At 41.0% G+C, this 27,680-nt stretch overlaps 1 protein-coding gene across 1 annotated transcript; it reads right to left on the reverse strand.

The window, feature by feature from the left end:
• Positions 1 to 7,839: 7,839 nt before the first annotated feature.
• casr (calcium-sensing receptor) lies at positions 7,840 to 25,748 on the reverse strand. Its single transcript, XM_052095518.1, has 7 exons — positions 25,680 to 25,748; positions 25,256 to 25,556; positions 24,128 to 24,434; positions 20,371 to 21,210; positions 19,720 to 19,950; positions 19,411 to 19,534; positions 7,840 to 9,008 (listed from the first exon to the last, which is right to left on the reverse strand). The coding sequence occupies exons 2-7, from the start codon at positions 25,450 to 25,452 to the stop codon at positions 7,840 to 7,842; spliced, it is 2,868 nt and encodes a 955-aa protein (XP_051951478.1). The 5' UTR covers positions 25,453 to 25,556; positions 25,680 to 25,748.
• Between the last annotated feature and the right edge of the window lie 1,932 nt (positions 25,749 to 27,680).

Here is a 27,680-nt window from a genome sequence, read left to right on the forward strand (position 1 = left end):
AGGGTGAGTTTGTGTCTGTATTCCCATGGGAAAATGTTTTGGCCAAATGCTTTGCAGGGTTTGTTAACAAGATTTCGAAGTGTCATTTTAAGTCTTTGATCTCTGAATATTTCACAACAAAAACGGGGGTGGTATATTGACAGTTCTTTTAAATTATTCAAGCATAGATTCAACTATTAAATATACCAATATCGTTTTATTCATTTTACAGACATCCAAGAATTGGTTTACTCAATGAATGTTTTGTACTGTATTTGAATATTGTAAATATCCATGTATGTGTTTTCTTCACATGCAATCGTCTACTATAAATAAATAAAAACAATCAATAATAATCTAATTAAAAACCAGCTACTGAGTTAAATCACAGGACAGTAAGATGGTCATTAAACATATGGAAAGCAAATGAGGACAAATATTTGTCTAGTGTAATAGTAGGGCATTTTTCTGTTGAGAATTATATCAAAGAGACATGCATAAAATATGTTGGAACCTGGACAACTGAGCTGGAAATACAAGAAGCTGCAGATTTGTTTGTCAAGCCTATATTTACCTACAGTCATAACAAGTGGCTCAAATATTGCACATCCAATGTAAACTAAAACAATAGAGCAATTTACTTGAATCATAGCAATGAATGACATTAAGAAATTGTTGTGTGTGCCCAAATAATAAATCTTGCTGATTGTGCTCATACTTGCAAAAGATCTGACAAATACAATGTAAGTTTAACAACACATCATCAACTTGAGAGACATGTGGAGACATGAGAAAATTGAAATGACTCTGAAGCGTTAGACACAGTGAGGTTCACAGAGAGAATGTCAAATGAAGTGTAAGTTCTCGATATGTCACTGATGAAAATTATACAAGTAAACTTAAAAAGTACACTGCTCAGAAATATGCAACCAACGAGCAACATTTTATCAATGTAAAAGAACAGAGCGGACAAAATATGCCAATATCAAATCTACCAATGTCATTTTATTCAGTTTTAAAAGTGTTTTTTAACTAAATATACATCCAAGAATGAGTTTACTCAATGAATCACTGTATACACTTTTGTAATGTATATCGGGGTTAATAAATATCCATGTGTGTGTTTCTTCACACGTAATCGTATACTAAAAATAAACTAAAACAATCTTTTTCGTTTCGTTGTAAAAAGCATGCTAAACTGATAATGATTTTCACTTTCACACCATATGTTCTTTACTTCTATAAGTGGATATATTGTTTATTAGGTAATAGCTATTTCCTACAAAATGTTTTAATGATGTTTATACATGTGTATTAATCGGTAGACAATCTAAAAGAGTTTTATTTTAAGTCATAGTGAAAAACTAATTACCATTAAATGTGTTTTTCAGATTTGGGTACACCTCTCCAGTTCAACGCTCCCCATTTAAAACAGAATGACGAATGTATTTTGTGTGCAGGTGTCATTTGTGTGTGAGACGTGTAGCATTACTCTTTTAAAATAGCATTTATTTTCAAAAGTATGTGTTGCTTGTTTGATTGATTTATAAAATGTTTGTAAATTCCAAGCTAATGTTTGACATTAGTTTAACAAACAGGTTTGTTTTACTAAAATACAATAATTATTTTTATAGAATTCTAACTGTATCTTTTATACAAAAGTTTGTTATATCTTAATTTTAACTATAACAATAGTATATTATTGAATAATTTTATTATATATTATTGAATATTATTGAATAACAATAGTCTTTGTTTTAGAACCCCATTTTATCGATAAAATGGGGTTCTAAAACAAAGACTATTGTTATTCAGCAAAACGCACATCCAATTTAAATATGAACAAATAGTTTAACAAAAATAAAGTTTTGTGTTTTAAATTATATTACTAAAACACAATAAAGCATTTCATGTCATTTTAGATGTATCTTTAACACAAGTTGTCTTGTATTTTTAATTTTTACTAATGTTGTCTAACACATCTCTCGCATTGTCACTTTAAAGATGCTGACCAACAACTTTAACATAAAATATATACATTTCTATTTTAACAAAAAGCAATGAAACTTCAGATTGAAAATGTGTTAGTGGGACACTGGCCTCTCACTAGACAAAGCACATTGAATAGTCACACTTACTAGAGCAGAGTAGAAACATATATTTCTGGAAACCTGTAATAATTAACGGCAAGAGTGCTGGGTATACTTTCCAAACAGAGTGATAGTTCTATAGACTACAAAGCCCTGTAAATGGACTCTCTCCAAACATGAGTAGAGTGGAACAGGATGAGTTTAAGGATGGGTCACACCCAACTTAATGCTACACTTTACATAGGTAAACATATCACAAGCTTGTTTTATACTTATTAGATTAGTTCTCAAACAAATAATGGTATGCGGAGTGATCCCAGATGGTACACGACACGACTACAAAAAAATTTCTAAATGAATTATGTTTAATTTTTTTATTTCTAATTTCTGTTTCAATGTTTTATTTCTAATTTCTGATTTAATTAGAAGTTCATTTTAGATTTGTTGTTCTCAAACTCTATTGCATAGCCCACAATATAACTTTGCTATGCATTATAACTATGCAAAGAAGATGAGTGAAAAAAAGTGAGGTAAGATATTATTCTGTTTGCCCTAAATGTAGATTTCATGAAGGCAAGTTTTAAGAGTGGCCTGTTTTTGACCCAGAAACATAAATTTAGTGCACTCATGAACATTGAACATATAGCCTGTCAATAATGTAACCAGTCTTAAACACTTCTAGATAGACAGTATTCTGTGGAAAACAAAATATTATTTGAAGAATAACAATGGGGTCCAAAACCTTCTAGCTCCAAAAAGGACAAAGGAATTCATTCATAGTAATCCATTCGATTCAAGGTTTAATACATGTTATCTGAAGCAGTGTGATAGCCATTGATGCCCTACGCAGAGTGGGGCGATGCGATCATCTGTGTTTCGCAACTGCTTTCGGGTCCTTGAATAGCGTATAACGTGGACTTTCTGGTGCCCTCCTAGGGAAAGATGGTGCCCCCCTAGAGAGTTGGTGCCCTACACAGACTGCGTAGTCTGCTTATAGGGTGCGGCAGTACTGATGAAAGCTATGGTTGAGAACCTTCTCTCTTATTTCACCATATTTCTGCCTTCTTCGTTCTCAGGAATTCCAACAATTTGAATGTTGTTTCACCGGCTATGATTCTCAAAGTCTTCCAACTTTTCCGAAATGCGTTCCAAGTCTGTCTTGGTCGCTAGCGGATTAGTAGCTAATTGCCAACATGCTCGACAGTAGACACTGAATCTCTCCTGCTGCACCGTTCAAACTGCGACCCTGTCTGGGGTATCACCTTGAGCACCTATGTGTCTTTTAATGTCTCCAGAGCTAGAAGATTTTGAATTCTTTGACATATTGTCTTCATAGAACAGTTATGGAACAGCGTGTATAGAATCTCACTGGTTTATGACACAAAAAGTATTAAAAACTAACAAAGTGCGCAGAGGTCGCTGTTCGCACATCCGACCCTCGTGAGGCGTCACGCGACTCCCATTGTAATACTTTCCGTATGTTATATGCAGGCATGTTTTTTAGATGCTGCTCTGGTAGGGTCCCAGATCTGCAAATGGGCAGTCAAATAACTGATGAGGGTCTTACAGGCCCATGATTTTTTAATTACAGGAAAATTGATATTAATCAAATGATGGCATTATGATATGTTTGTTTCTCACAGTTCTTAAAGGTGTGCACCTTTTTAGTTGCTTTGGAATTTGTTAGTGAATCCCTAGAAGAAGAGACAGAAGCCATTATATATATATATATATATATATATATATATATATATATATATATATATATATATATATATATATATGTCATGTTGTCATGTTGTTCCAGGCACAGTTCCTTACTCAAGGGCCCAAATTTGGTAACAGCTCACAAATGTTCCCTGTTAATATTCAAACTACTCCATTAAGGAGTGTGCTTCCTTTTACAGAAAACCTTCCGGATATACAAGCAAATTTCCCACTAGCATGTCACTCCACTAAAGCCCAGTGTAAATAATCACTGAGGTGATGCAGGGGGGTAGAGAAGTGGAACATGCCTCTCTATTCAGAGTTGCATAACATTAACCTTAATCTAACCCTAAAATCTTATTGGTTGATTGAAATGTGGTGTGGTGGTGGTAATGGGCTAAAGCACAGAACTGGTAAGCAGAAGGTTGCCGGTTTAATACCCACAGCTACCACCTTTGTGCCCTTGAGCAAGATAATTAACTCCAGGTTGCTCCAGAGGTATCTTCCCAGTAATAAGTCACTGTAAGATTTGGACTAACAAGTAAGTTGATCCAGGATCATGTGCTACTTGGCGAGATCCCTGTCATCATCAGACATCAAGTGGCAACCTACACAGTACCAAAATTGTTTACTATGCTAAAATAAACAAGAATATTCTCAAAATTAAACTCTGAAATGCATTATTTTTAGTTTTCAAGGATGAGGGCATGCCATGCGACATCTATGTCATTTTGGCTAGCTTCAACTAATTGACAGAACAATTTGCACTAAAATAATTTAATTGGAAACACGGTCTCTGACATCAACAACAAAAGATATAGAAGCATTTTTGCCACCCTTTGATAAGTTGATGAGTCTATTTTTTTACGATCTTAACTTATACACTTTTATATGATTAGTTGTATTTTATTATTTGCATTTGGCATTGTTTTTCCCCTGCTGTCCGTGACAATCGGAACTGCGACCTACCAGTTGAGAACCATTGTTTAGAATACATTGTTAGCAAATTATCAAGGACCTTATAATCCCTGACTCACTGGTGAAGTTTTGGCCAATGATCAAAATAATAAACACAATGTCAGTTGTTAAAAGGTGAAAACTGAAGAACTTAAAACACTTTTGGTCAACATTTGTGTAGTAGAACCAATATCAAGGAACTAGAGTTAAATTGTGAGAAATCACATTAGACATCAATTGCCAAAGTTTTATCTGCTTCTGTTTACATTTATGACATTTAGCAGATAATACTTAGGTCAGTTTGGTCAAGACTTTTAACAGAGCGACTTTGGTTAGCTTATGTAAGACTGATGAGTCAACAAATGACTTACATGCAAATAAAGATGTCTCACTCTAAGACTTTATAGATATTACAGTTTCATTTTCTGTTAATGCATGGTTTTCTGTAAAGCTGCTTTAAAATGATGTGCGCTGTGTAAAGCGCTATACAAATAAAATAACTTGACTCTCATGAAATGGTATGGTCTTATAATGTTTTATAAAGTATTGTTGACAGAGATTAGTCCATGTTTGACATTGGGAGAGATTCTGTGGTTCCCACATTTAGTGAAAGTCAATTCCAGGGTTACATTGGAAAAGAAAGACTGATGAAACCACCACCATTAATCCTCTCCAAATGTTTTTCTTGAAAATAAGTTTTTCCTTTAAACAAAGTAAAAAAATATGTAGACATAAATGGCAAAAATCTAGTATAAATATTCATGGCAGACTCAAAGTTTTCAATAAACTGTTCTTTTAAAACGTCTAGGTTACAGATGTAACCTCCATTCCCTGATGGAGGGAACGAGACATTGTGTCGAAGAAGCGACAATAGGGGTCTCTCTTGAGTGCCGAATATACCTCTGATCTATGAAAAAGGCCAATGAGAAGTTGGCAGACAGAATTTGCATGTCCCGCTCCTGGACATACAGGTATAAAGGTGGGGAAATGCATCTGTTTCATTCAGGATTTTTATGAGGAGCCGGAAATGGTCCAGCCACAACAGTGGCTTGGCTCAGCGACATGGCCGGGAGGACACAAAGTCTCGTTCCCTCCATCAGGGAATGGAGGTTACATCTGTAACCTAGACGTTCCCCATCTGTCGCTCACTTTGACTTGTGTCGAAGAAGCGACACTAGGGGTCCAATTTAAATCACGCCATGCGCTGAGCCTTGTACGTGTACTGCTGACACAGGACCGGGCAGGTACTTGACATGCCAAAATGACCAGCTGTATCAGACTGCACGTACCCTTCCCCCAATGCCCCATAAAGTCGTCAGAATCCTTATAGTTACCCTAGACAGGGGAACAAGGCATCGCTTGCCAACCTGGAAACGGGCCGAGCCTAGCTGGGTCTTTTTTCTCTCTATGTTTCTCCCATAGAGTCAACGGTTGGGGCCCTTACATGCATCGGGGAAGGGGGTCTTACCCAGTTTCCTATTCTTTCAGAGAGAAAAGACCCTGCGGAGACCACACCTGCCCAGAGAGGGGGAGGTAAGAGTGGTGACATACACCACATGGGTCTTAAAGTCACATGTGGGAAGTGGCACGGTGGTAGATCCCACCTCTTCGGAGGGAGAAGTTGCTACAGACACGGTGACGGGGGGGGGGGCAGTGGGAACTGCCCAAAGGAGACGTGGGTCCGCTCGTAAGGGGACCGTACCACGGAAAATACACACAGGGGGAAAGTCCACGTAGGGGCCCTGACCTGTGGAGCACCTTTTCCAGTATTCAGGGTAGATCTGAGTACCCGCAGTGGATTGGGTCAGCGAATTCCTCCGCTGAATTGCGGCAGGTCTGTGGCGGACCAGGATGTGTGAGATGGCCTCCGTCTGCTTTTTCACCACGGAGAACTGCTGGGTGAAGTCCTTGACGGTGTCGCCAAAGAGGCCGAACTGGGAGACAAGGGCATCGAGAAAGCGTGTCTTGTCCGTTCCTGAACCACAAGTGTGGCCATCACCTGCGCGAGTGACTGCGCTGTGGCCTTCGTGGCCCTGAGGGCGAGGTCTGTCGCTGAGCACAGTTCCTGCAACACGTCAGGATCAGGACTACCCTCAGGCAGATCTTTGAGTGCCTTGGCCTGGTGGATTTGCAGGAGGGCCATAGCATGCAGGGCGGAAGCGGCCTGTCCGGTGGCGCTGTAGGCTTTGGCGGCCAATGACGATATCGTCCTACAGGCCTTGGAGGGGAGCACTGAGCGACCCCGCCAGGTGGCGGCGTTCTCGTGGCATAGGTGGATCGTAACCGCTCTATCCACCTGGGGAATTGCCGTGTACCTGTGGGCCGCTGCGCCGTGGAAGGTAGTGAGAGCGGATGAGCGAGGGGCTTTGTGACGAGTGGAGAGGGGTGCTCTCTATGCAGTCATCAGCTCATCATGCACCTCCGGGAATAAAGGGACCGGGCGGGACGTGGCTGTGAGTGCAGGGGGGGTGTGGTTGTGAGCGGCGCGCAGACCCCAGGAACCAATCATCCAGCCGCGATGGCTGTGGGAAGGACGGAGGGTTCCAGTCCAGCCCCACTGCTGCCGGCGGCCCGGGCAAGCATTTCAGACATCTGGGCGTCGGCCTCAGCCTGGGCGTGCTGGACCGAAGGCGGCAGCCCAGACGAGTCATCCGCGTCAGATGCCAGACCGCTTTCCGATGCAGCGGCGAGCTCATCCAGGAAATTTCTGAATGAAACAGACGCATTTCCCCGCCTTTATACCCGTATGTCTGGGGGCGGGACATGCAAATTCTGTCTGCCAACTTCTCATTGGCCTTTTTTCATAGATCAGAGGTATATTCGGTACTCAAGAGAGACCCCTAGTGTCGCTTCTTCGACACAACGTCGAAGTGAGCGGCAGACGGGGAACCACAAATGTCTGGGCACACAATACATAAAATGAAAAAATAAACAATACTTTATGATTTTTTTATTTTTAAACAATAACAATAATGTGTTATGCTAATGATGGTATCGAAGAGTTCTTGTTGCAAAAGAAAACACAGAGACTGACATTCAAAAAACTGCTACTCGCTTCCCCTGCTTCCTATTTTGCTTCCTCTCCACGCCGCTCACATACTATGATTCAATGTACAGTTGATGTACAACCACTCGTAGATGAGTTTTTTCTAGCTTCCTCAAAGCTTAAGGACAGACTGACTGTTCCACTTCCAAAGCTCACCCTTGGTTTCTTACTCTGCCTGCGTGCAGAGGGTGACTCTGTTTCATTCCCATTGGTCTTTAGGCTGATTGACGAGGAGGGCGAGGAGGCAGAAGACCCACCGACACTGCTTGACCTCTTCCTGGAGGTGGAGCTGTGTCGTAGCGTTGCTTTCGCTGCTGCTTTGAAAGCGTGAGCTGCAGTGCTACAGCGAACCTCCTCTATTGTGTTCCTGGATGGTTTGAACAGAATGATGTACACCTTGTTGAAAAAGATACAGGCCAGCAAACTGAAGCTGGAGGCGAGAATGGCAATGACCTCAACCGCAGAAACAAATTTTCCATATGTGCTAAAGTATGCAGGGATGAAAGAGATCCAGACAATGAAGAATATTAGCATGCTAAATGTGATGAACTTGGCCTCTGTAAAGTTTTCCGGGAGTTTTCGAGACTTGAATGCAAAGAAGAAGCAAACGGCAGCCAGCAGGCATGTGTAGCCAATCAGAAAGCCTAACGCCATCATTGAACCCTCGTTACAGGTGATAAAGATGATCTCATCAATGTCATAGTTCCTGTAACTCCCAGGTGGTGCATTGTACAACCAAACCACACAGATCATCACCTGCACAAATGTGAACAGGAACACTAATAAGAACTGCAGGTTCAGTCCCCACCATTTACGATGGACACTGGTGGGAATTTTTGCTTCAAACACCAGCAAGACCCGGTTGGTTTTAACTAAAATGCAAGAGATGCATAACACAAAGCTGATTCCAAAAGCTGGTTGACGTACACGGCATGTCCAATCCTGTGGTTCACCAATGAATATAAGGGAGCTGGAGAAACAACAGATGAGTGAGAAAAGTAAAAGGTATGACAGCTCTCGGTTTGAGGCTTTCACAATTGGAGTGTCACGAAATTGCACAAATGCACCCAACACAAAAGCTGTTAACAGGACCCCAAAAACTGCAAACAATGCCAATGCAATCCCAAAAGGTTCGGTCCAGGACAGAAACTCAATTTCCTTAAGAAAGCAGGAAGTGTGATTGCCAGTAGACCAGGAGTTGTTAGGACACTTAGAGCAAACACTGGCATCTGTGGAGAAAAGAAAATTAAATTAGTTACTTTGACAACATTCTCCAATTTTCGAACATTTAAATTTTTATAGACAAATGCTGTTACATTGAAGTTGAAGTTGAAATTAATCAAGCCATAAACACACTTTGGCTAAATATGGATCTCACCACACTTCTGAGTGCTTAATCCCATTTTGCACAAAATTAGTTTATCTACAGGAGGGACAACCACATTCTACAACCAAATTCAATTCCCAAAAAATTATGTAGTGACAGCATAATTTCTATTAAATCTGTATACACTTAACGTATACACAACCGAACTGAATGAGTTGTTGTAACAAAAATGCCACTCTCTCTAGAACATGCACAGCTTGTCAGTGCAGTGCTAAAGAAATTACAGGAAAAGAGCTATTCATCTTGACTTAAGTGCCGCCCATACATAATAAGCGATATAAGCGGCTGCATATTGCCCCATGACCACCAGGGGTGCCCCTACCACGGGTTTAGTGTAGCCAAATAATTATTAGCACTAAGTCGCCTTCAGCTTGCTCACAGGGGTTATTAATACAATTATAAATTAATTACTTATTTTTAAACACGATTAACAATCGTATTTTATCTAATTACACAATGATGATTCATCGACATTATATACATTACAGTTTTATCATCTGTTAATGCCTGATCTTCTGTAAAGCTGCTTTGAAACAATGTGTGTTGTGAAAGGCGCTATACAAATAAAATTTATTTGACTTGACTAAGTAGTACTGGCCTCACAGCCCAGTTATATGCAGCCAGCCAATAGTTTGATGGAATCTGTCAAAACTACTGAAAAATATGATATAATCATTAAAAAAAGGCATAGAGACATAAGTATGTAATTTTTACGTTTGTATAACTAAGAACTGGCATTGTGACCATAGAAAGACAATTTAATTTAATTGTGGGCAACCCAGTAACCCGAGATTTGGTCTGCCTTTTGTCAATTTAATTCTTCTCCCCATATCCATCCCATGTGAGCAAAGACAGACAGTGGCCTTCCACTGGCCGAGAGTCATTTATTTTAAATAAAAATGGAAACAAAAGATATAAATCAAATGTCTAAGGGTACTAGAAAGTGTACAGCAAAGACAACGGCCTCTCTGGAGCCGTGCTCTGCATTTAAAGGCAGGAGTGACAAGCACAATTATGTTGACAAATCAGGTGCATTTCGTTCAGCTGCCAGCAGTGTATTTACTGTAAGTTCCATCACAGTACATATTCAACATACACTGTACTGTTTTAAATTACACTGTAATGGACTGCTGTGCAAATAATTTCTACCTCAATATTCACCAGGGTGTATATACTGTATCATCTACATTAATTAATCAGGCATGCTAATTTAATTATTTCTTATTCAATTGAACAGTCATCTTAGTTGCAACATTTATCTTGTCTCCCTGCTAGGAGGGAACGAGACTCTGTTTCTGTTGCTGTCACTATAGGTACACCCCCAGGAGTGATGATCTCTAATGCCCATATGGAGTCATGCCAATCTATAGGCAAATGGCATGAAACGCTACGGCCCTTATGCGCGTGTCATTGTGAACATATAATACAGAGCACAGCGGCATTTCTGCTAAATAAATTCTACTTAAAAGGAGCCATCTTGGTCCCTAAACAGAAAAATCAGTAGTAGCATCTCGTTCCATTCTATCACGTTCCCTTTCAAGTCAGTCACTTCGATGCTGCATCAGTAGCTTACGCTACAGGAACCGTATACCATGCCATGCTACTGATTCACATGCACCAAGCAATGCACATTAGCCAGTAAGGGTAGTGAGAAAATTTAAATGAGTCCTTCCTAGCAGTTAGAACCTCAGAGGATGGCCTCTGAGGGAAAAAAGGTACAGGCTATAGAACCTGACAAAGGTGTTAGGGGATGCCCAGCCTGCCGCTAGACAGATGTCCTCCAAGGACACCCATTTCACCGAAGCCCAAGAGGAAGCCATACAGCATGCTTCTGTTCGAATGAGCCTTAACACCAACTGGATATGGTTTTCCTTGCAACTCAAAAGCAAGTGCAATGGCATCAACCGACCAGTGGGAAAGTCTGTGATTGGAGACTGCCAAACCTTTTGCATAGCCTCCAAAGCAGAAAGAGCTGATCAGAAAGCCTGAAATTACTGGTGCAGTCAATGTACATGTGAGTGCCCTCACTGGAAAAAGCATGTGCAGCCTCATTCAACTCAGAGGAGAGAAAGCCTGCAGGGTAACAACCTACACCCTGCAAGGAGTAGCCAAAACCTTGGGCACATAACCTTCTGTTGGCTTAAGGACACCCTTAGACAAGCCCAGTCCAAACTCCAAACAAGGTCTTTGACCGTCAGGGCCTAAAGGTTCCCTACACAATTCACTGAGGCCAATGTGAGCAGATGCACAGTCCTCTATGAGAGTATGAGTAAGCTCAGTGAGAGTATGCATCAGTTTACTGCATCTAATGGCTTAAACAGGGGACCCGTAATCACTTGCAACACCAGCGCTAAAGCCAAGCATATACAACACCAGGGGTTTTCAAAGTGGGGTCCACAGACATCCAGGGGGCTGTAAGGGGGTGCTAGGGGGTCCGCAGAAAATTGTCAGAAAAAAGTGGGGGGAAAAGCATGTTACATGCACAATAAATATTATTTGAACTGCTATCACTGTTTCTGCCTCTAACAGTTAATTCAATATAAGTGATATGCGATAATAGTGAGCTAGCAAACAGAATCAGGTTATCAGCCAGGTAAAGTTGCAAATTGTTACACATTTTTATTATAGGCTATGCCTACGGATGATAGACCAAATCACAAGCTCTTTTGAAGTCTATTTTTTAACTCAACTAACCAATCTGTTTAACTTTTGAGCACGTGCTGAAATACTGAATCCATGTATTCACTGGTATTAACGTTTTGAGAGATCCGATCACAAATGTGATCACAAAAAAGATATCACCTTTACACCTGGTCATCTCTTTTGGCCACTTATGTTTGGATTTTGAAGAGAGACTCTGATTTCATGAGGACATACATCTATCATTACGTCTGTGTTTTACTAAAAGGGCAGTTCGGCCACTCTGACATAACAAACAGGAGGGTTTCCTGGTGTTCCTGATTCTTGCACATCACTTGGTGTAGCAAGCGAACAGGAGGGAATGCATAGGTGCTTTTTGTCGGCCATATGTGAGCCTGCATCAGTGTACACCAGAGGCAATGGTGCGTGGTCTCTAGGGAGGCAAACATGTCCACCAAATATCTCTCAAATTCTCTGACCCGTATGAGGAGGAAGTCTCCATTCCACTGGTCTGACACCCTGATGCGAGAGCAAATCTGCTGTGTAGTTCAGCTACGTCATGTCAGAGCCAGTATTGGGCATGAACATACTCCTCCTTGGCCAACAGGCCTTGAGAGCCAGGAGGTCTGTAAGCAGCTCTAAACAATTTATGTGCCACGTAGTTTGTGCAGGTGCCAGACACGGGATAACATCCCAGCCTGAGTTGGATGTGTCCATTGTGAAAACTTTGCATCTGACCATTTGGCCCAGGCAACGGCCTTCTGATAGAACAAAGGCGTTTTCCATATCGCAACCGCAGCAACTCAGTGGCGTGTCACAAGGAGACGAGACACACTCGAGTTGACCCAGCACTGGACAAGACATATGTGTAGAAATCTAAGAGGGGTGACAGTAGCTGCCATGGCCATCAACCCCAACATTCGCTGAAACACTTGCAGACGTAAAGCTATACCCGGCTTTAACTTGAATGTGGGCACCAGACAGAAAAGCTGTAATAGTCATAGAGTCAAGTTCCATTCCTCAGAAGGAAACCTGCTGACAGGGCACTAGAATACTCTTTACCCAATTGACCTTGAGACCCAAATGCTCTGAGCGCATGAGCAACAGATCCCTATGCTTGCATGCCAACTCCTCCGATTGCACTAATAGCAGCAAATCGTTTAGGTAGTTCAGGATGAGGATGCTGCTCAGCCTCAGCGGAGTGAGCGCCTCATTGATGCACTTGGTAAAAGTGTGAGGAACTTGAAATGCCACATCCTCAAGAGCAAATGCATTTCCGATCAATCTTCTTCCTGGCCATTGTGGTCTGACTGGTGGGACAGACTCCACATTTCCAGGGAAAACTGACAAGTCCAAGACAGGACAGAGAGCAAACCAAGAGCAAACCGAGAGCAAACCGGTTGCGCTACAGTGCCACCCCCCCTTGGCAGGATGTGGTTATAGGCAGTCGACTGCTTCTTGACTGATTGGAACTTTTCATTGATGACAATCCTGGCATCACTGAAAAGTCCCTGCTGCAACTTGGGGCATCAAGCAGGAAGGCCTTGGACTTGTCATGCATTTCTGACAAATTTAGCCTGACTCTCAATGGACTCAAGGCCAGCCAGAGATCTTCCGACAGCCTTGGCAGTGATCTTGGTGGCCCAGAGCTACAAATGTATAGCATGATGCAGTTCTTTATAGGACTCAGTGTCCTGGCTGCATTCATCCATGTTCTTGAATAAGTAAGTTTGGTAGGCCTGTAGAACTCCCATGGTGTGCAGAGATGTACCAGTCTGGCCTGCAGCAGCATGAGCCATACCCATCATGGAGGACGTGAGCTCACATGACCTCAACGACAGCAAAGGCTTGGATTTACATGCCAGTCTAGCAGAGAAAGGGCAAGAGTGGGCCAACACAGCATCTTCAACTAGAAAAATCAACAAAGCAGCACAATCAAGAGGCATGAAGGTGGCTGCACAGAGTTTTACTCTCACTGTGTTGGGAGAGGGCCAAGTGTTAATGAGCTGATCATGCAGCTCCAGGAAGAACGGCACGGCGCAAGAGATGCGAGGAGAGATGCAAGGCAGAGTCATCCTCCGATTTTCTGCGCTCCATATCCCATCCTCACTTCCATTGCTTGTGTGGTCCCTCAGGCACCACAGGGGTTGGAATTTGGGTGGATTAGGCATTGCTGTTAATTTCTAGAAAGAAAGCAAGCCAGGGGCAAAGTGTTTTGAGTTTCATATGCTCGCAATGAACACAATCAGTCTCAGAATGCGCTGCTTCCAGTGCTCAAGCCCATCAGACAGAGTGATAAATCGCTGGCACAGAAGGAAACACTTGTGAAAAGTCATATTAAAAAAGATTTAAGACACAAGTGTCTCTTTTAGTTTCTTTCAGATAAAAAGAAACACACACAAGACAGTTGCAACCACAATACATTGCAGTGCAAAGGATACGAACGACCCCCAGACCCTGTCTGCGCACAACAGAGAGAAATATCCTCTTGTTGTTTAGATGTGAAAAAAGAAGGACAAAGTAATGAGTCGGGCTTGCAGAGCATGAGATGTAATCTGAAGTAGAAGAATTCTGACAAATGGTGCTGTGCTCCATATTGTATGCCTGCGATAACGTGCATAAGCGTGGAGCATCTCATGCCATCTGCCAATTGATTGGCGTGATTCTATTCAAGAATTAGAGATTGTCACTCCTGGGGGAGATTCCAGAGAATCAGCTACCGATGCATCATTAAAGTGACCAACTTGTAAGGGAACTTGGAATTTCATTAAAGATATTTTGAAATTTGTGGATGTTATTGGTGTTTGGTTAGTAAAAATATATATTCTTTCATTTTTGTACTTCTGAAGCAGTTATACTGTACCAGTGCTAATAACCCACTCTTGATAGTTTTGCATTTTTAAGCTATATACTTTTGAACAAATTGACTATGTGTTTGGTTAGATGTAAAGTAGGCAAGGGGCCCCATTTTGAAAATCTTCTTAAGGTTCCCAAAATGCAAGGGCCAGCACTGCTTGACTTACATTTTTATACTGACATTCTACGGCATATTTGCTCCCACTAGCCCTTTGATTTTGGGGTAATCAATACATTATGACCCAGAGAGAAAATGCTGTTTAAAAGCAGAAGCTTAACAAGCATAAACGTTACTGTGATGTCATAAAATAGAGACACTGTTATGAATAAATACAGTATTTATACACTAATAATATTTTACCATTTTGATAAAAAAATAGTCTATGTGATGTATTAGTCCAGATATTAGGTACATAGTAGAGTATTTGCTCATTTTTAAAACAGAAATTTTAACAACGTGTAAACGTGCTCTTAGAGCGGTTCAAGTTAGAGGTATGCCGGGTTCGGGTCAGTTATTCAAGTAGGACTTTGTGTTCGGGTTTATAATTTATGAAAAAATATACAGGACTTCCAAAAGTGTGTCTGCCCTAAGTAAACACGTGCTAGACGAATGTCCTTGACTGCTGCACCATGTCTCGTTGTTTCTTCAGTGTCTCATGCAGGACCGGCACATTTTTAGACTCTGTGTCAAGTTAAAAATAACTTCAGGTCTCAAAAATATATGACGAGACACCCGAATCAGCGGGAGAAACCTCCGTAGGGCAAGGAATACAGCCAGTAACTCTAGGCAGTTGATGTGCCAACGCAGCCGGAGCCCTGTCCAGGAGCCAGCAGCAGCGTGCCCGTTGCACACGGCGCACCAACCCCGTTGAGAGGCGTCTGTGGTGACCACGACACATCTGGACACCTGATGTAGGGGGACTCTGATCCACAGAAAACAGAGGTCTGTCCATGGGTTGAAAGTCTGACGGCAGGAGGGGGTGATTAACACACGGTATGTGCTGCGGAGCCATGCCCATCTCGGGACTCGAGTCTGAAGCCAGTGCTGAAGCGGTCTCGTATGTATCAACCCGAGCGGCGCGACCATGGCTGAGGATGCCATATGCCCCAGGAGCATCTGGAATTGTTTTAGAGGAACCGCCGTGCCAGGCTCGAAGAGAGCGAGGCACCTGAGCACTGACTGCGCGCACTCGCTCATAAGGCGTGATGTCATTGAGACTGAGTCTAACTAAGGCTTGCTCTTTTCCCAGCTGACCTGAAGCCCTAGACGGCTGAGGTGACTGAGCAACTGGTCCCTGTGAGCACATAGTCAATCCCGAGAGTGAGCTAGAAAGACCCAGTCATCAAGGTGATTGAGTATGCGGATGCCCACTTCCCGTACCGGGGCAAGGGCTGCCTCTGTGACCTTGGTGAAGACGTGAGAGGACAGGGACAGGCCGAAGGGGAGGACCTTGTACTGATATGTCTGGCTGTTGAATGCGAACCGTAGGAAGGGTCGGTGTCGAGGCAAGATGATACGTGGATGTAAGCGTCCTTCAGGTCTACCGCCACGAACCAATCTTGCTGTTGAACGCAGGTTAGAATCTCTGCGTGAGCATTTTGAACGGGAGTTTGTGCAAAGTCTTGCTGAAAACTCATAAGTCCAAGATTGGCGCAACCCACCACCTTTCTTGGGAATGATGAAGTAAGGGGATTTGGGGTGATTCGTGGGGATTTACCCATTTAGCCCGCTGTCATCCCCAAGTCACCTTCATCACCAGCCGGGTTGTCCTCAATCCCGTGGGAAGAAGGAGCGACGGGGGGGTGGCTAAAGTGCTGTTCACCTTAAGAAAGGAGAGCCGCGACCGCAATGCTGCCACGGTCATGTTCTCGCTATGAGTACATGAGGCATCCACAAATGCTGCCTCAGTGTGATCGCTGCCCAGGCACTCAAGGCAGCGTCTGTGACCGTCGGTCTTAGAGATATCGACCGCATACAGTAACTACACAGAGGCAGAAAGGCATCTTTAAAAAGACGCGTCCTGAAAAGGACGTTCAACGCCTGCTCGTGTTTTGCTCTTTTATTAGTGAAAATAAACTTGTGGCAGGGCGGAGGGCGGGGCCGGGTCGTGATCCTTCACACCCGGTCCCGTATTAGGCTAATTATGCCTCCGTGAGGGATAAAGGTCGACTGCAGGGGATCGTGCGGGAGAGAGAGATCGTTAACGGAGGCATAAATAGCCTAATACGGGACCGGGTGTGTAGGATCACGACCCGGCCCCGCCCTCCGCCCTGCCACAAAAATCTTTTAGAGAAATCCAACTCTTTTAGGAGGGGTAAACACTCTTTTAGACAGAGAAAGTGCTGTCGAAGCACACAGGGGCGTGGACTGCACAGCGTGCAGAGAGAAAGAACGCCGCTGGAAATGCGCCGTAGGATCCAACAGCAGTTTTTCTTGCCAACAGAAGTGAGTGGAACAGTGGTGAAACTTCAGCTTGCTGCTGCACAACCGCTCGGCTCCGAAGAAAAAATGTAACTGACAGACACACGCCCGCTTCACTTTATACCCGTATGTCCGGGTGGGACTTGCCAATTCTGTCTGCCAATTTCTCACTGGCCTTTTCTCAAGTTCAGAGGTACGCAAGGCTCCCAAGGAAGACTCATGTGTCACTTAATTCGACACAACGTCGAGTGAGTGACAGAAGGGGCATTGTACAACAATGAAAAATTGTTGGGTTATAATAATAATAAATAACAAATTAATTCCAAAATGTTAGTGAGTGAAGTAGTAGGTTTTGCACACCCTGTTTTTTTTAATCACTGTATTGTTGAAAAAACTGGAAAACCTGCATTAATTATCTTGAACTAGAATTGTATGTCATTAAACATTTTGATTGCACTTGGCTACAATGGCTGATAAGATGAATTTAAAATGATTATTTAAAATCAATTTTATGTAATTTTTTAAGCAACGTTTTTGAAATTGGGCCCCGGGTTGGTCAGGTTGCTTGGGGCCTTAGAAATCGTTAAACTAACCCTGCTGTTTACAGGTGGATTGTGGAAATCTAATGAAGCTGAATTATTACTTGCCAATTGTGTGCACTTTAGATCATGTTTAGAATATGAGCAGTGTTGGGTGTAATGCATTACTAAGTAATTAATTACTGTAATTAAATGACTTTTTCTTTGAAAAAAGTAAAGTAAGGGATTACTCTTAATTTTTCAGTAATTTCAATAACAGTGTTATATACTTAATAGACTATAGAACATTTCTATTTAAAACAATAGTGAATTTTAAATCAAAATGTAACGTCTAATGTTAAAATATATGTTTTCTAATTTAACGCTGTATTTTATTTGGTTGAGGTTGATAAGGGTTTTAGAAAGTAATTAGTAATAAGTAATGAAATTACTGCAACAACAGTGCAGCTATGAGCAGTACATAGTAATTTGCATAATTTATTCATACTGGAAAGCATTAATGGGAGCTGAAGTGCGGCTTGCTGAACAATGTTCACGCATAAAATCTTAAGCATTGTCATCAGTGTCCTGCTGTGTGACAATGACTTCATCTAACTATTTTAAACAACATTTTATGATCTTGTATAGCTATGTACATATGTAACATATTATTATTATACTTGTTGTTTCAACAACATCATATTAATCATATTAGTTAAAAGAATTGTCCAAAAAATCTGCCACTGCTAAAGAGGCAATCCAAAGTATTTTGATTAAATTACTGAATACTGATTATAGTCGAATGGAATACATTACAAATTAAATTTTACAGCATGCATTCTGTAATCTGTAGTGGAATACAAAAATAACCCCTCCCAACCCTGCCCCCCAGATCTAGTGATAACATTTTCGCTTTGAGTATGAGAGGTTCTGTATGGACTGTTTTGTCCACGGTTTATTACTTTTTTCTTTCTTGTTTTCTCATGATCATGCCTTAATTCAATTGTGATAATGAGTATTAATTTTCAGTTATTAATTTGTTCTCATACATTATTTCTATTTCTTAATGCCTTTGAGCATTCACTTGGTTATTACTTATTTATTTATAAACACTTTACTAAACAAAAGACAAAAAAATACATTTAATAATACATATTATTGCTTCAAAACATTGTCAGCCATTGACAAAACAAGCTTTCATATCCGTTGTTCTGGGTTCTAATCTGCCCTTGTATAACTTTTTATGATTGCATTTGTACATTTTATTGGATGCATATCATGGGCAGGGATACATCTGTTTGCACTTTATTTTGTGATTTCATTGGAAAGAAGTGCGAACTGTGCAAAAGCGGAGCGAGTGAAGTGTGCCAATGCAAACGAGAGAACACTGTCTTTTCACGCCATTGACAGCCGCAACAAGCACTAATTGTAACATTAAAAATAAGAAATTCCAGTACGGGATCACCACTCATTATCACACACATGATTGAAATGGAAACTCCTGATCAAGAACTAGAGATGTTTCCTCTGTATTACATGCACCAGATGCAAGCTATTTCAATAAGTGGTGGGAACACATCCCACCTGTGACACCTATGGCATCCATGTTTCTTGTTTATAGCTGTGAATCACCAAAACAGTAACAGAACAAATCTTTTAGACACCGAATAACAATTTAGGTAATTCACTCCCTCAAACTTTGCAGTGTGTATGTGGCCATAGTGAACTAAAATAAACTAGAACTTGATTAACTGACATAGTCGAAACATAGTCATAGTCTTCTTATAGATATCTAGTTGTCACAGTACCTTTATGATCACTGTACTCCCCATCTGAACACTCTGTACACTCAAAGCAGCAAGTGGGTTTGCCATCAATGATACCTTTTCTGGTTCCAGGTTCACACTCATCACTACAGTTGGAAAACGGTACCTGTCAGAGAAAATAGAAACATGTATTTTATCAAGCCTCAAATACTATAGTAACGCTGTCAATGACTGGATAAGATCGTAATCCTTTAGTTAAACCCTTATGAAATAAATGCTAGACTCAATACATAACTCTAATCCAGTTAAGAGCCAAGAAGTTTGGGAAGAGTTTGGTTTTTGCTGACTCACCTCAGTTAGACGGCCGTTCCACAGAATTTTTGTCTTGTCTATGGAGAGTTTGGCACCATTCTTGTTATGTATGCTGTAATAACCAACTTCCTCAAATACAACAGATCCATCCTCAGGTGACCGATGCCAGTTTATGATGGTGTAATTTGCTGAAAGTTCGCTTCCATTGTCAAAATGCACTCTCTCCCCCATGCTGTTTATGAAGTTGAGGTGTCTCAGTTGTTTCAGAACCTTTTAGAATGAGATAAAATAAATTTAGAATAAAAATGTCCCCTCTCAACCTTACTTAAACCAGACTAAGGTTGTCAGCTGGTCTCGCAGCCTGGCTAGGCTGTTTAGGCTGTTCTGGTTTATCTGTTTTAGATTTAGACTGTTTAGGTTTTGTGCACTTGACAGCAGGTCAAAATAGGAAACCAGCTGATCACCAGCTTGGCCAGGTTGGGAGACCAGCTAGAACAGTATAAACCAACTTATACTGCCAAACCACTGTAGGCTGGTTTAAGATAATTTTTTCAGAAGGGAAATTATATAGATTTTGAACTGAATTGAGAACAGCAGAGCCGAACATTCTAAAATGCTGCAATAGGAAACTCATGCAACATTTTTGGCAAGCCCCTTACAAATATAATCGTAGTACGGTAAGTAACTCACTTGCCATGCCTCCACTTTCCTAATGTCTGCACAAGACCCATTAGCAAACAGTCCTTTCCCAGGTGTGCAGGTAAGAATGTCCTGAAGTGCCTGCGCTATGGCATAAACAGCCACGTACACGTTATAAGAAATCCGTAGGTGTGTGTAGTCCAGGTATGGGGTCTCTACACTTGCAATGTCCTCTTCACCTGTGCACAGAGGTCTGAAACTTGTGCTGCCATTCTCACTGTCCTCATTCCTTGGACTATCATCTAGGTAACAGTTAAAGGTCTCTTCCCAAAATTCCCTCACAAATTCGTTATGGCTGGACTTCTTTGGGTGCACTTGCTTTAGGAATTCTTTAAAGCCAGGTATATGGCCAGCTCTCAATGCAAAGCCAATAGTTCCACCCATCACATCAAGGTACTCTGGATTGGCGACCAGGCTAGAACTGGCCCAAGCTTCACTTGCCAGCCAAACACGGTCTGTGACATTGCGCCTCACCATCTCTTTAATGAGTGGCTCAATATCAGGTCCACTGGCGAACACAGCAATGACCTTGGCGGTTGAGTTTTCAATGCGGTCGGCCAGACGGCGAATCTCAACTTCATCAATGTATTGTGAAATTAAAACATTGAGATCAATGCAGATGTCCCTATGAAACATTTCGTTCTCAAACTTTTCAATGCCTGGACGGCCATATTCATCGTCAGAGGCGATAGCAATCACCCAGTTCCACTGAAAGTGATCAATGATGGCAGCCATGGCAATAGCCTGATACTCATCTGTAGGAATAGTTCTCATGAAAGATTTATACTGATTCTTGTTGCTCAAAAGGCGACTGGATGAGGCATAGCTGATCTGAAAGATGGTAGAGGAGAGGGACATTTTTAACAAGACCTATAAAATTAAAGGGATGCTGTTGTTTTTTTCAGTTGAACACAAAAGGAGAATTTATGAAGAATTGTTCAATGTTCAATTTATGCGAAACAACAGAATATCGCAAAAACGTTGCAAACAAAGCAGTGTTTCCATTCCATGTGTTCAAGAGCACAAAATCATCACTTCCTGGGAAAATTGGCACAAAAATATAAAAGGAAATGGACATTGTATCCTCTGGGGAAGCCACGGTGTCTCTTTTGTTGAATGTAATAAATTAGTTATGGTTTAGAGTGCACAGACTAAACGCTCTTATGAACCTTTTGTTTGCTTGGGGTTGCCAACTTTTCACAAAATACTATTTCACTGAATACGGAAAGTTTGCACATTTTAAGTGTTTCTATACAGGAAAGGGTCCCCTCAAGCATTTCACCATCTGACCAGGGGGGCTATGCAATGATATTGATGATATTCTCTAAGAAAATAATGCAAATTATGTATTCTCAAGGCTCGTTGAAGCAAAGAAACATTACTTTTTTTTTAATGCAAATCTATCTACAGTACATTACTTTATAAATTCTATATAATATATTCAGTAAATCAATTTCCATCGTATTTTATGCACATGTCTTCTTATCAAATAAAACAATTATTTATCTCAAGTGTGCATGCATGTAAATTTTTTAGGCACATTTTAGACTTTTTTTTATTCTTTCTGTTTTCAGCGTTTTGTTTGCAATATCCCAAAATTTGCCAAGAAATGAATGGAAACCCAGCTACTGACAGTTCATAGTGAGTTTCTTGTTCAAGGTCTAAAAAGTACACACAAAACAACACCATTAAATTACAAAAAGTAGTTAATGTGACCAGTAGACTACGTTATTTAAATCATGACAATAGCTTTGTGTGAGAAAAGGTCTGAAATTCATAAAATTTTTCTTTTCTTTTTTCAGTCATTATTAATGAGCAAAATCAAATATGTTCTGTTTCTGGTCCACACATAAACATGGCAGTAGCCAGCTCTGAGTAATTTTTTCATATTCAAAAATACATTTTGATGCTATGTACAATGGAATAAAAAATAAATAAGCATTTGATAACTCCTTTAAGTGTCTGCACTGGATGTATAATTTAGTTTAGACAGTTGGCTAGATTCCTTAGTGTCCGCAAATACTACAAGAGTGTTATGAAATGGCGCTATCTGAAGCTGCGCAGCGCATTTAACAGGAAGAGCAAAGTAAAAGCGTCCGGTCTCACTAATTTGATGTACCTTTTCTGCGCATACGTGCTGTCCAGAGGTTAACGGTGAGTCGCGTGTGACCAATTTGAATTTGACACAGAATTATCTGTTATAAACATAAACCAATCTGATACAATACACTTAAAGGCTCTGTGCTTAAGCTAGTTGAAACAAGATTAAACAGCCCGTCATATTAAAATACAGTGACGAGGTAAACAGGAAAACATTGTTCCATTCACAACGTAATTACAGGTTTTCATTCCACAAATCAGCACCCTTATAGAAATATACCTCTAGTAACATTAACTGTAGTAGTATCTATGGTATTTTGCCAGAAATAGTGTATATATTTCTAATAAATGTTAATATTATTAGCCTACAAAAATATTAAATATTGTATTGGGCAATATAAGTCACTTTTATGGAGGTTGTTTTTATTATTTCTACATGTGTTTAGGATATTGTTTTTCATTACAAATTCCATAGAGTATTATTATTTATTTTTATGATTTTTTTTTACAAATTAATTACATACATTAATTACATCTCACCATGGTGATTTATTTTTATTTATTTTTTTTACCTGTGATTAACATAATCTTACTAATACTATAGTTAAACTCTGGATACTATGCACAAACAATGGTAAATTGTCATAAATCAACTACAAAGCAGAATTTATCAAAAAAGCTTTAAAGTGAAGTTGTGACTTTATCTCCTTTGTAAATATGTTTAGTTCTAATGAACTTTAATTGAAAAAAGGTGAATTAAAGGTAGCTTACACTCAGTAACTCTTTGTTCATGTCATCTTGGACTTACAGTGACAACTAGTGGTTTGGATGCAGCATCATTCAAAATCAGCAGTTTTCATTAACAGATGCCATTGTAGAAATTCACTATTTACAATCAACCATGATTAATTTAATCCAGGAGTGAAAGTGTCCAATAACAAGATGGTTACTAAAATTAAGCCAGTAGTATTAAGTTGGTCATGTGATTGTAAAATGGCAGCCCCCATGAGGGTGCCCCTGCCCCATATAGAATAAAAAAGCTTTTGATATGACTACAGTTCTCATCTTATCTGAGCGCTCATGATTTTATACATATGTTTCAAAATTATAATTCACATCTTAAGTGGAAAGGGGAAAAAATTACTGAGTGCACCTTAAAATAATGAATAATCTGGCAAAAGGAAAACAATTGATTGTTTTGGATAATATGAATATGTACCAGAGTTAACATAACCCTAGATAAATTAGTTGTTAATTAATGCTTGCTGTTTTTCTGTTGTTAATATGAGTAAATTTTGCTGCCCAACTCAAAATCAATGCTTTATTTTCAATTGTGCATTTCTATGTGACATAAATTCTGTATTAATATTGTTAACTGCATTTGCGATTAAAAAATATTTTCAGTATTGTTATTGGTTTCTGTCCTTTAATTTTTATATATAATTTTGATGTAAAGAATATGTTGCATTTGTAGGTGTAATGTTTGTAAAAGTCTTGATACCTCACCATGGACCTCACAAATTTTCAAACCCTGGCTACAGCCCTGCAAATTAAATAACTACATATGGGTTTGAAACTACATGAAATTACACAATAAATTTTTTGGGTGAACCTTTCCTTTAAAACATTCCAAACATCTTGTTCTAACCTGAGGAATGTAGAAGAGGCCAACTAAATCAGCGACTGCTGTAGAGACCGCAGATCCAGATGCCCCGACCACCGCAATGGTTGATGGGATGTTTCCTGTGCAGTTACAGAACTCATCCAAGTTAAGTGAATCGATCTTATTTTGTGCAACAAAGCTTAGTGATGCCTCCAGGCCTTTCGAGACAGTGTTGCATGTGTCAAATATACGGTAACCTAGTGTGATGTTTGGAAGAAGAGTAGAGCTGTTGTTGATCTCTTCAATAGCAAATATCATAGCTTGAAGCCAACGGAATCCACGAAAGTTGTATCTGAAAAACAGATTTATTTTATGAACACGAATTGCTAAAAAAAATTCACAAATACACACATAAATCAGTAGCACACAACTGTGCAACAAACTTCTTCTACCTATAAAATGTACCAAACATTGACCAAGCACAAAATCTAGATAAATGCTCAATCTGTTAATTAAAACAAGAAAACAACATTGATCTGTTGTGTTCATAAGAAACATTAGTGAAGGTAATTTGTCATTTGAAATCACAAGAATCAACCACATTTGAAGACATTTACATTTATGCATTTGGCAGACGCTTTTATCCAAAGCGACTTACAGTGCAATTATTACAGGGACAATCCCCTGGAACAACCTGGAGTTAAGTGTCTTGCTCAAGGACACAATGGTGGTGGCCATGGGGTTAGAACCAGCAACCATCTGATTAACAGGTGATTAACAGCCCTGTGCTTTAGCCACAACCACTTAGATTGGTACACTTAGAAAAAGTACCACTGGGGTGGGACACCTCAATGGGCCCTTTTTTGTACCTCTAGACAGAGTTTTGGATTGTCCCTCAAGGAGAGCAAAGGTACTGTGCAAGTACACTTTTGTTACCAGGGAATAAACCCTATATATATATATATATATATATATATATATATATATATATATATATATATACCTTTAAATGTACACAATAGGTCATTGGGAAACAATTATGAATCCAAAATGAGTTAAAAGCTCTAACAGAGTTAAAAGAAAAAAAGTCCCAGTGGCTGCCACCCCAGTGACAGCCCTCATATCTAAAAAGAAAGCAACGTTTTTTTTAATGGAGGCACATTGTGGTCATACCTGACACACTCAGTTGACTCCGGTCTTGCTGCAAGATCCTGGTCTTTAGAGGCCACCCCAAAATGAATAGGGAAAAGTCCTCCCAGCAGTATGTCACCGGTCTTCTGGGCCCTCTGATGTGGGCCATAGGTAGAAATTACACAGCTGAAACCCAGTAGAACTAAGTAGTGCAGGTAAAACTTCAAATGAAACCTCATTGTTTCAGTTGGTTTCTAATGTGGTCTTCATGTAGTAAGGCAGATGTTGGAGTAGGGCAGCAAATATGGGAATTTTCACTCTTGATCTGTTTTGTCAATTCCCTCTACAGACAAAATAAACATTCAAATTATGATTGATTCATGAACAATGACAATGGAATCAGTTGACCACATGCAGTGTCACATAGTGATGGTCTAGTGCTGAAGAAGCTAAGGAGTCTACCTACATTGCCGGTCTTATGAGGGTCTATTTGTGGAGCTGTTGACTTTTTTGTTTGTTCCTCCAGTAAACTCCTCTCCTGTTCATTATGTGGTTGTGATGGACTGAAGAAAATGCGGCCCATTAAAGTATTTTAGAGGAGATATAGATTGAATTTTGTATTCACCACACACTGGTTGGATGCTGACTATTCCTAAATAAAACATTAAAAAGGACACTTAGTTATATGAATGTTATAGTAAAAACACATTTATATTTATCGACTCTGTTTGGAATAGCATTCTATAGTACTTGTTGTTATGAAGGTAAGTGAGGACCCAAAAGCGATGTATAAAAACAGAGTCTTTAATGAAGCTCAGAAAATAAGGTCAACACAAAGTCTTCTCCTTGAGAGGAATACAAACAAAAGCAGCCCGCAGAGAGGGCGATAACAAAATGGCAAAACAAATGCTTCCTTCGAGCTGTAGTTAGTCCACGGGTAGCTGAAGAGTACCACTCTCTCGTGGCGTCAGGTAACTGGGCACAGAGATAGGGAATGGCCTTTACCGGTGAACAGTTTAGTGACGGCGGATGCCAACAGGACAGGACTCTGGACAGAGACACACAGGGCTGTAGTTGCTTCTAGAGATAGTAACACAGAGTGAGAATCCGACAGAGAATGTAGTGAGAGCGATGAGAGAAATAGAGAGCTAATCAGAGGAAAGAGGGAACAGGTGGATTAATGAGGAACTCAGGGAAGATGAGAAACAGCTGGGAGTGGAGGAAAGGAGAGGGAAAGTAACATAGAACGACCAACAGAGGGAGACAGAGTAGAGGGAAAGAACAGAAGTTAGACATAACATGACAGTACCCCTCCTCAACGAAGCCTCCTGGCGCTTCAAGGAGGAGACCTGGCGGCGACGGAGGAAATCATCGATAAGCTTAACGGTCCAACACGCCCGAGAGGGAACCCAACTTCTCTCCTCGGGTCCGTAACCCTCCCAATCAACCAGAAACTGATGACCACGACCCCGAGCGCGCATGTCAAGAATCTTGCGGACCCTATAGATAGGAACGCCTTCAACACGAACGGGAAGAGAGGGGGGACGAGTGGAAGCGCGAATAGCGGGCTTAACACAGGAGACGTGAAAAACTGGGTGGACACGGCGCAGATAGCGGGGGAGAAGTTGCACCGCGGCGGGGCTAATAACCTGCGAGATGCGGAACGGACAGATGAAGCGCGGAGTTAACTTACGCGAGACAGATTTAAGGGGAAGGTTAAGGGTGGAAAGCCATACCCTCTGGCCGCGACAATATCTGGGGCTCTTAGTTCTACGCTTGTTAGCCGCCCTCACAGTCTGTCCCCTATAACGGCAGAGAGCTGATCTAACACCCCTCCGGGTGCGCTCGCAACGTTGGACAAAAGCTTGAGCGGACGGGACGCTGGAGTCGCCGATTTGCAATGAGAACAGCGGAGGTTGGTACCCGAGGCTGCTCTGAAAAGGAGACAGGCCGGTAGCAGACGACGGAAGCGAGTTATGGGCGTATTCAGCCCAGGGAAGGTGTTCGGACCAGGACGCGGGGTTACAGAAAGATAGGCTGCGCAAGATGCGGCCGACAGTCTGATTGGCCCGTTCGGCTTGACCGTTAGATTGAGGGTGGAAGCCGGACGAGAGACTGACGGAAGACCCAATTAAGCGACAAAACTCCTTCCAAAACTGGGACGTAAATTGCGGACCTCTATCCGAAACAATATCAGAGGGGAGGCCATGAATCTTGAAAATATTCTCGATGACTATTTGCGCCGTCTCTCTGGCAGAAGGGAGCTTAGTGAGGGGAATAAAATGGGCCGCTTTAGAAAATCGATCGACGACAGTGAGAATGACAGTATTGCCCGCCGACGCAGGGAGTCCGGTAATTAAATCTAAGGCGATGTGTGACCACGGTCGAGAGGGGATGGGAAGTGGTCTGAGAAGTCCGGCCGGAGGAGAGTTCACGGATTTAGTCTGCGCGCAGACGGAACAAGCCG

Source organism: Xyrauchen texanus, chromosome 3 (assembly GCF_025860055.1).
Source record: "Xyrauchen texanus isolate HMW12.3.18 chromosome 3, RBS_HiC_50CHRs, whole genome shotgun sequence".
Classification (NCBI taxonomy): domain Eukaryota; kingdom Metazoa; phylum Chordata; class Actinopteri; order Cypriniformes; family Catostomidae; genus Xyrauchen; species Xyrauchen texanus.

Bases quoted from the DNA above. Each gene is read 5' to 3' on its own strand.
- casr (XM_052095518.1), bottom strand. From the start codon at position 25,452: ATGAGGTTTCATTTGAAGTTTTACCTGCACTACTTAGTTCTACTGGGT. The intron at 24,435-25,255 runs GTATGACCACAA...TCTGTTTTTCAG, and splicing joins GAGTCAACTGAGTGTGTCAG to ATACAACTTTCGTGGATTCC. The intron at 19,535-19,719 runs GTGAGTCAGCAA...TTTCTCTGACAG, and splicing joins GGAACGGCCGTCTAACTGAG to GTACCGTTTTCCAACTGTAG.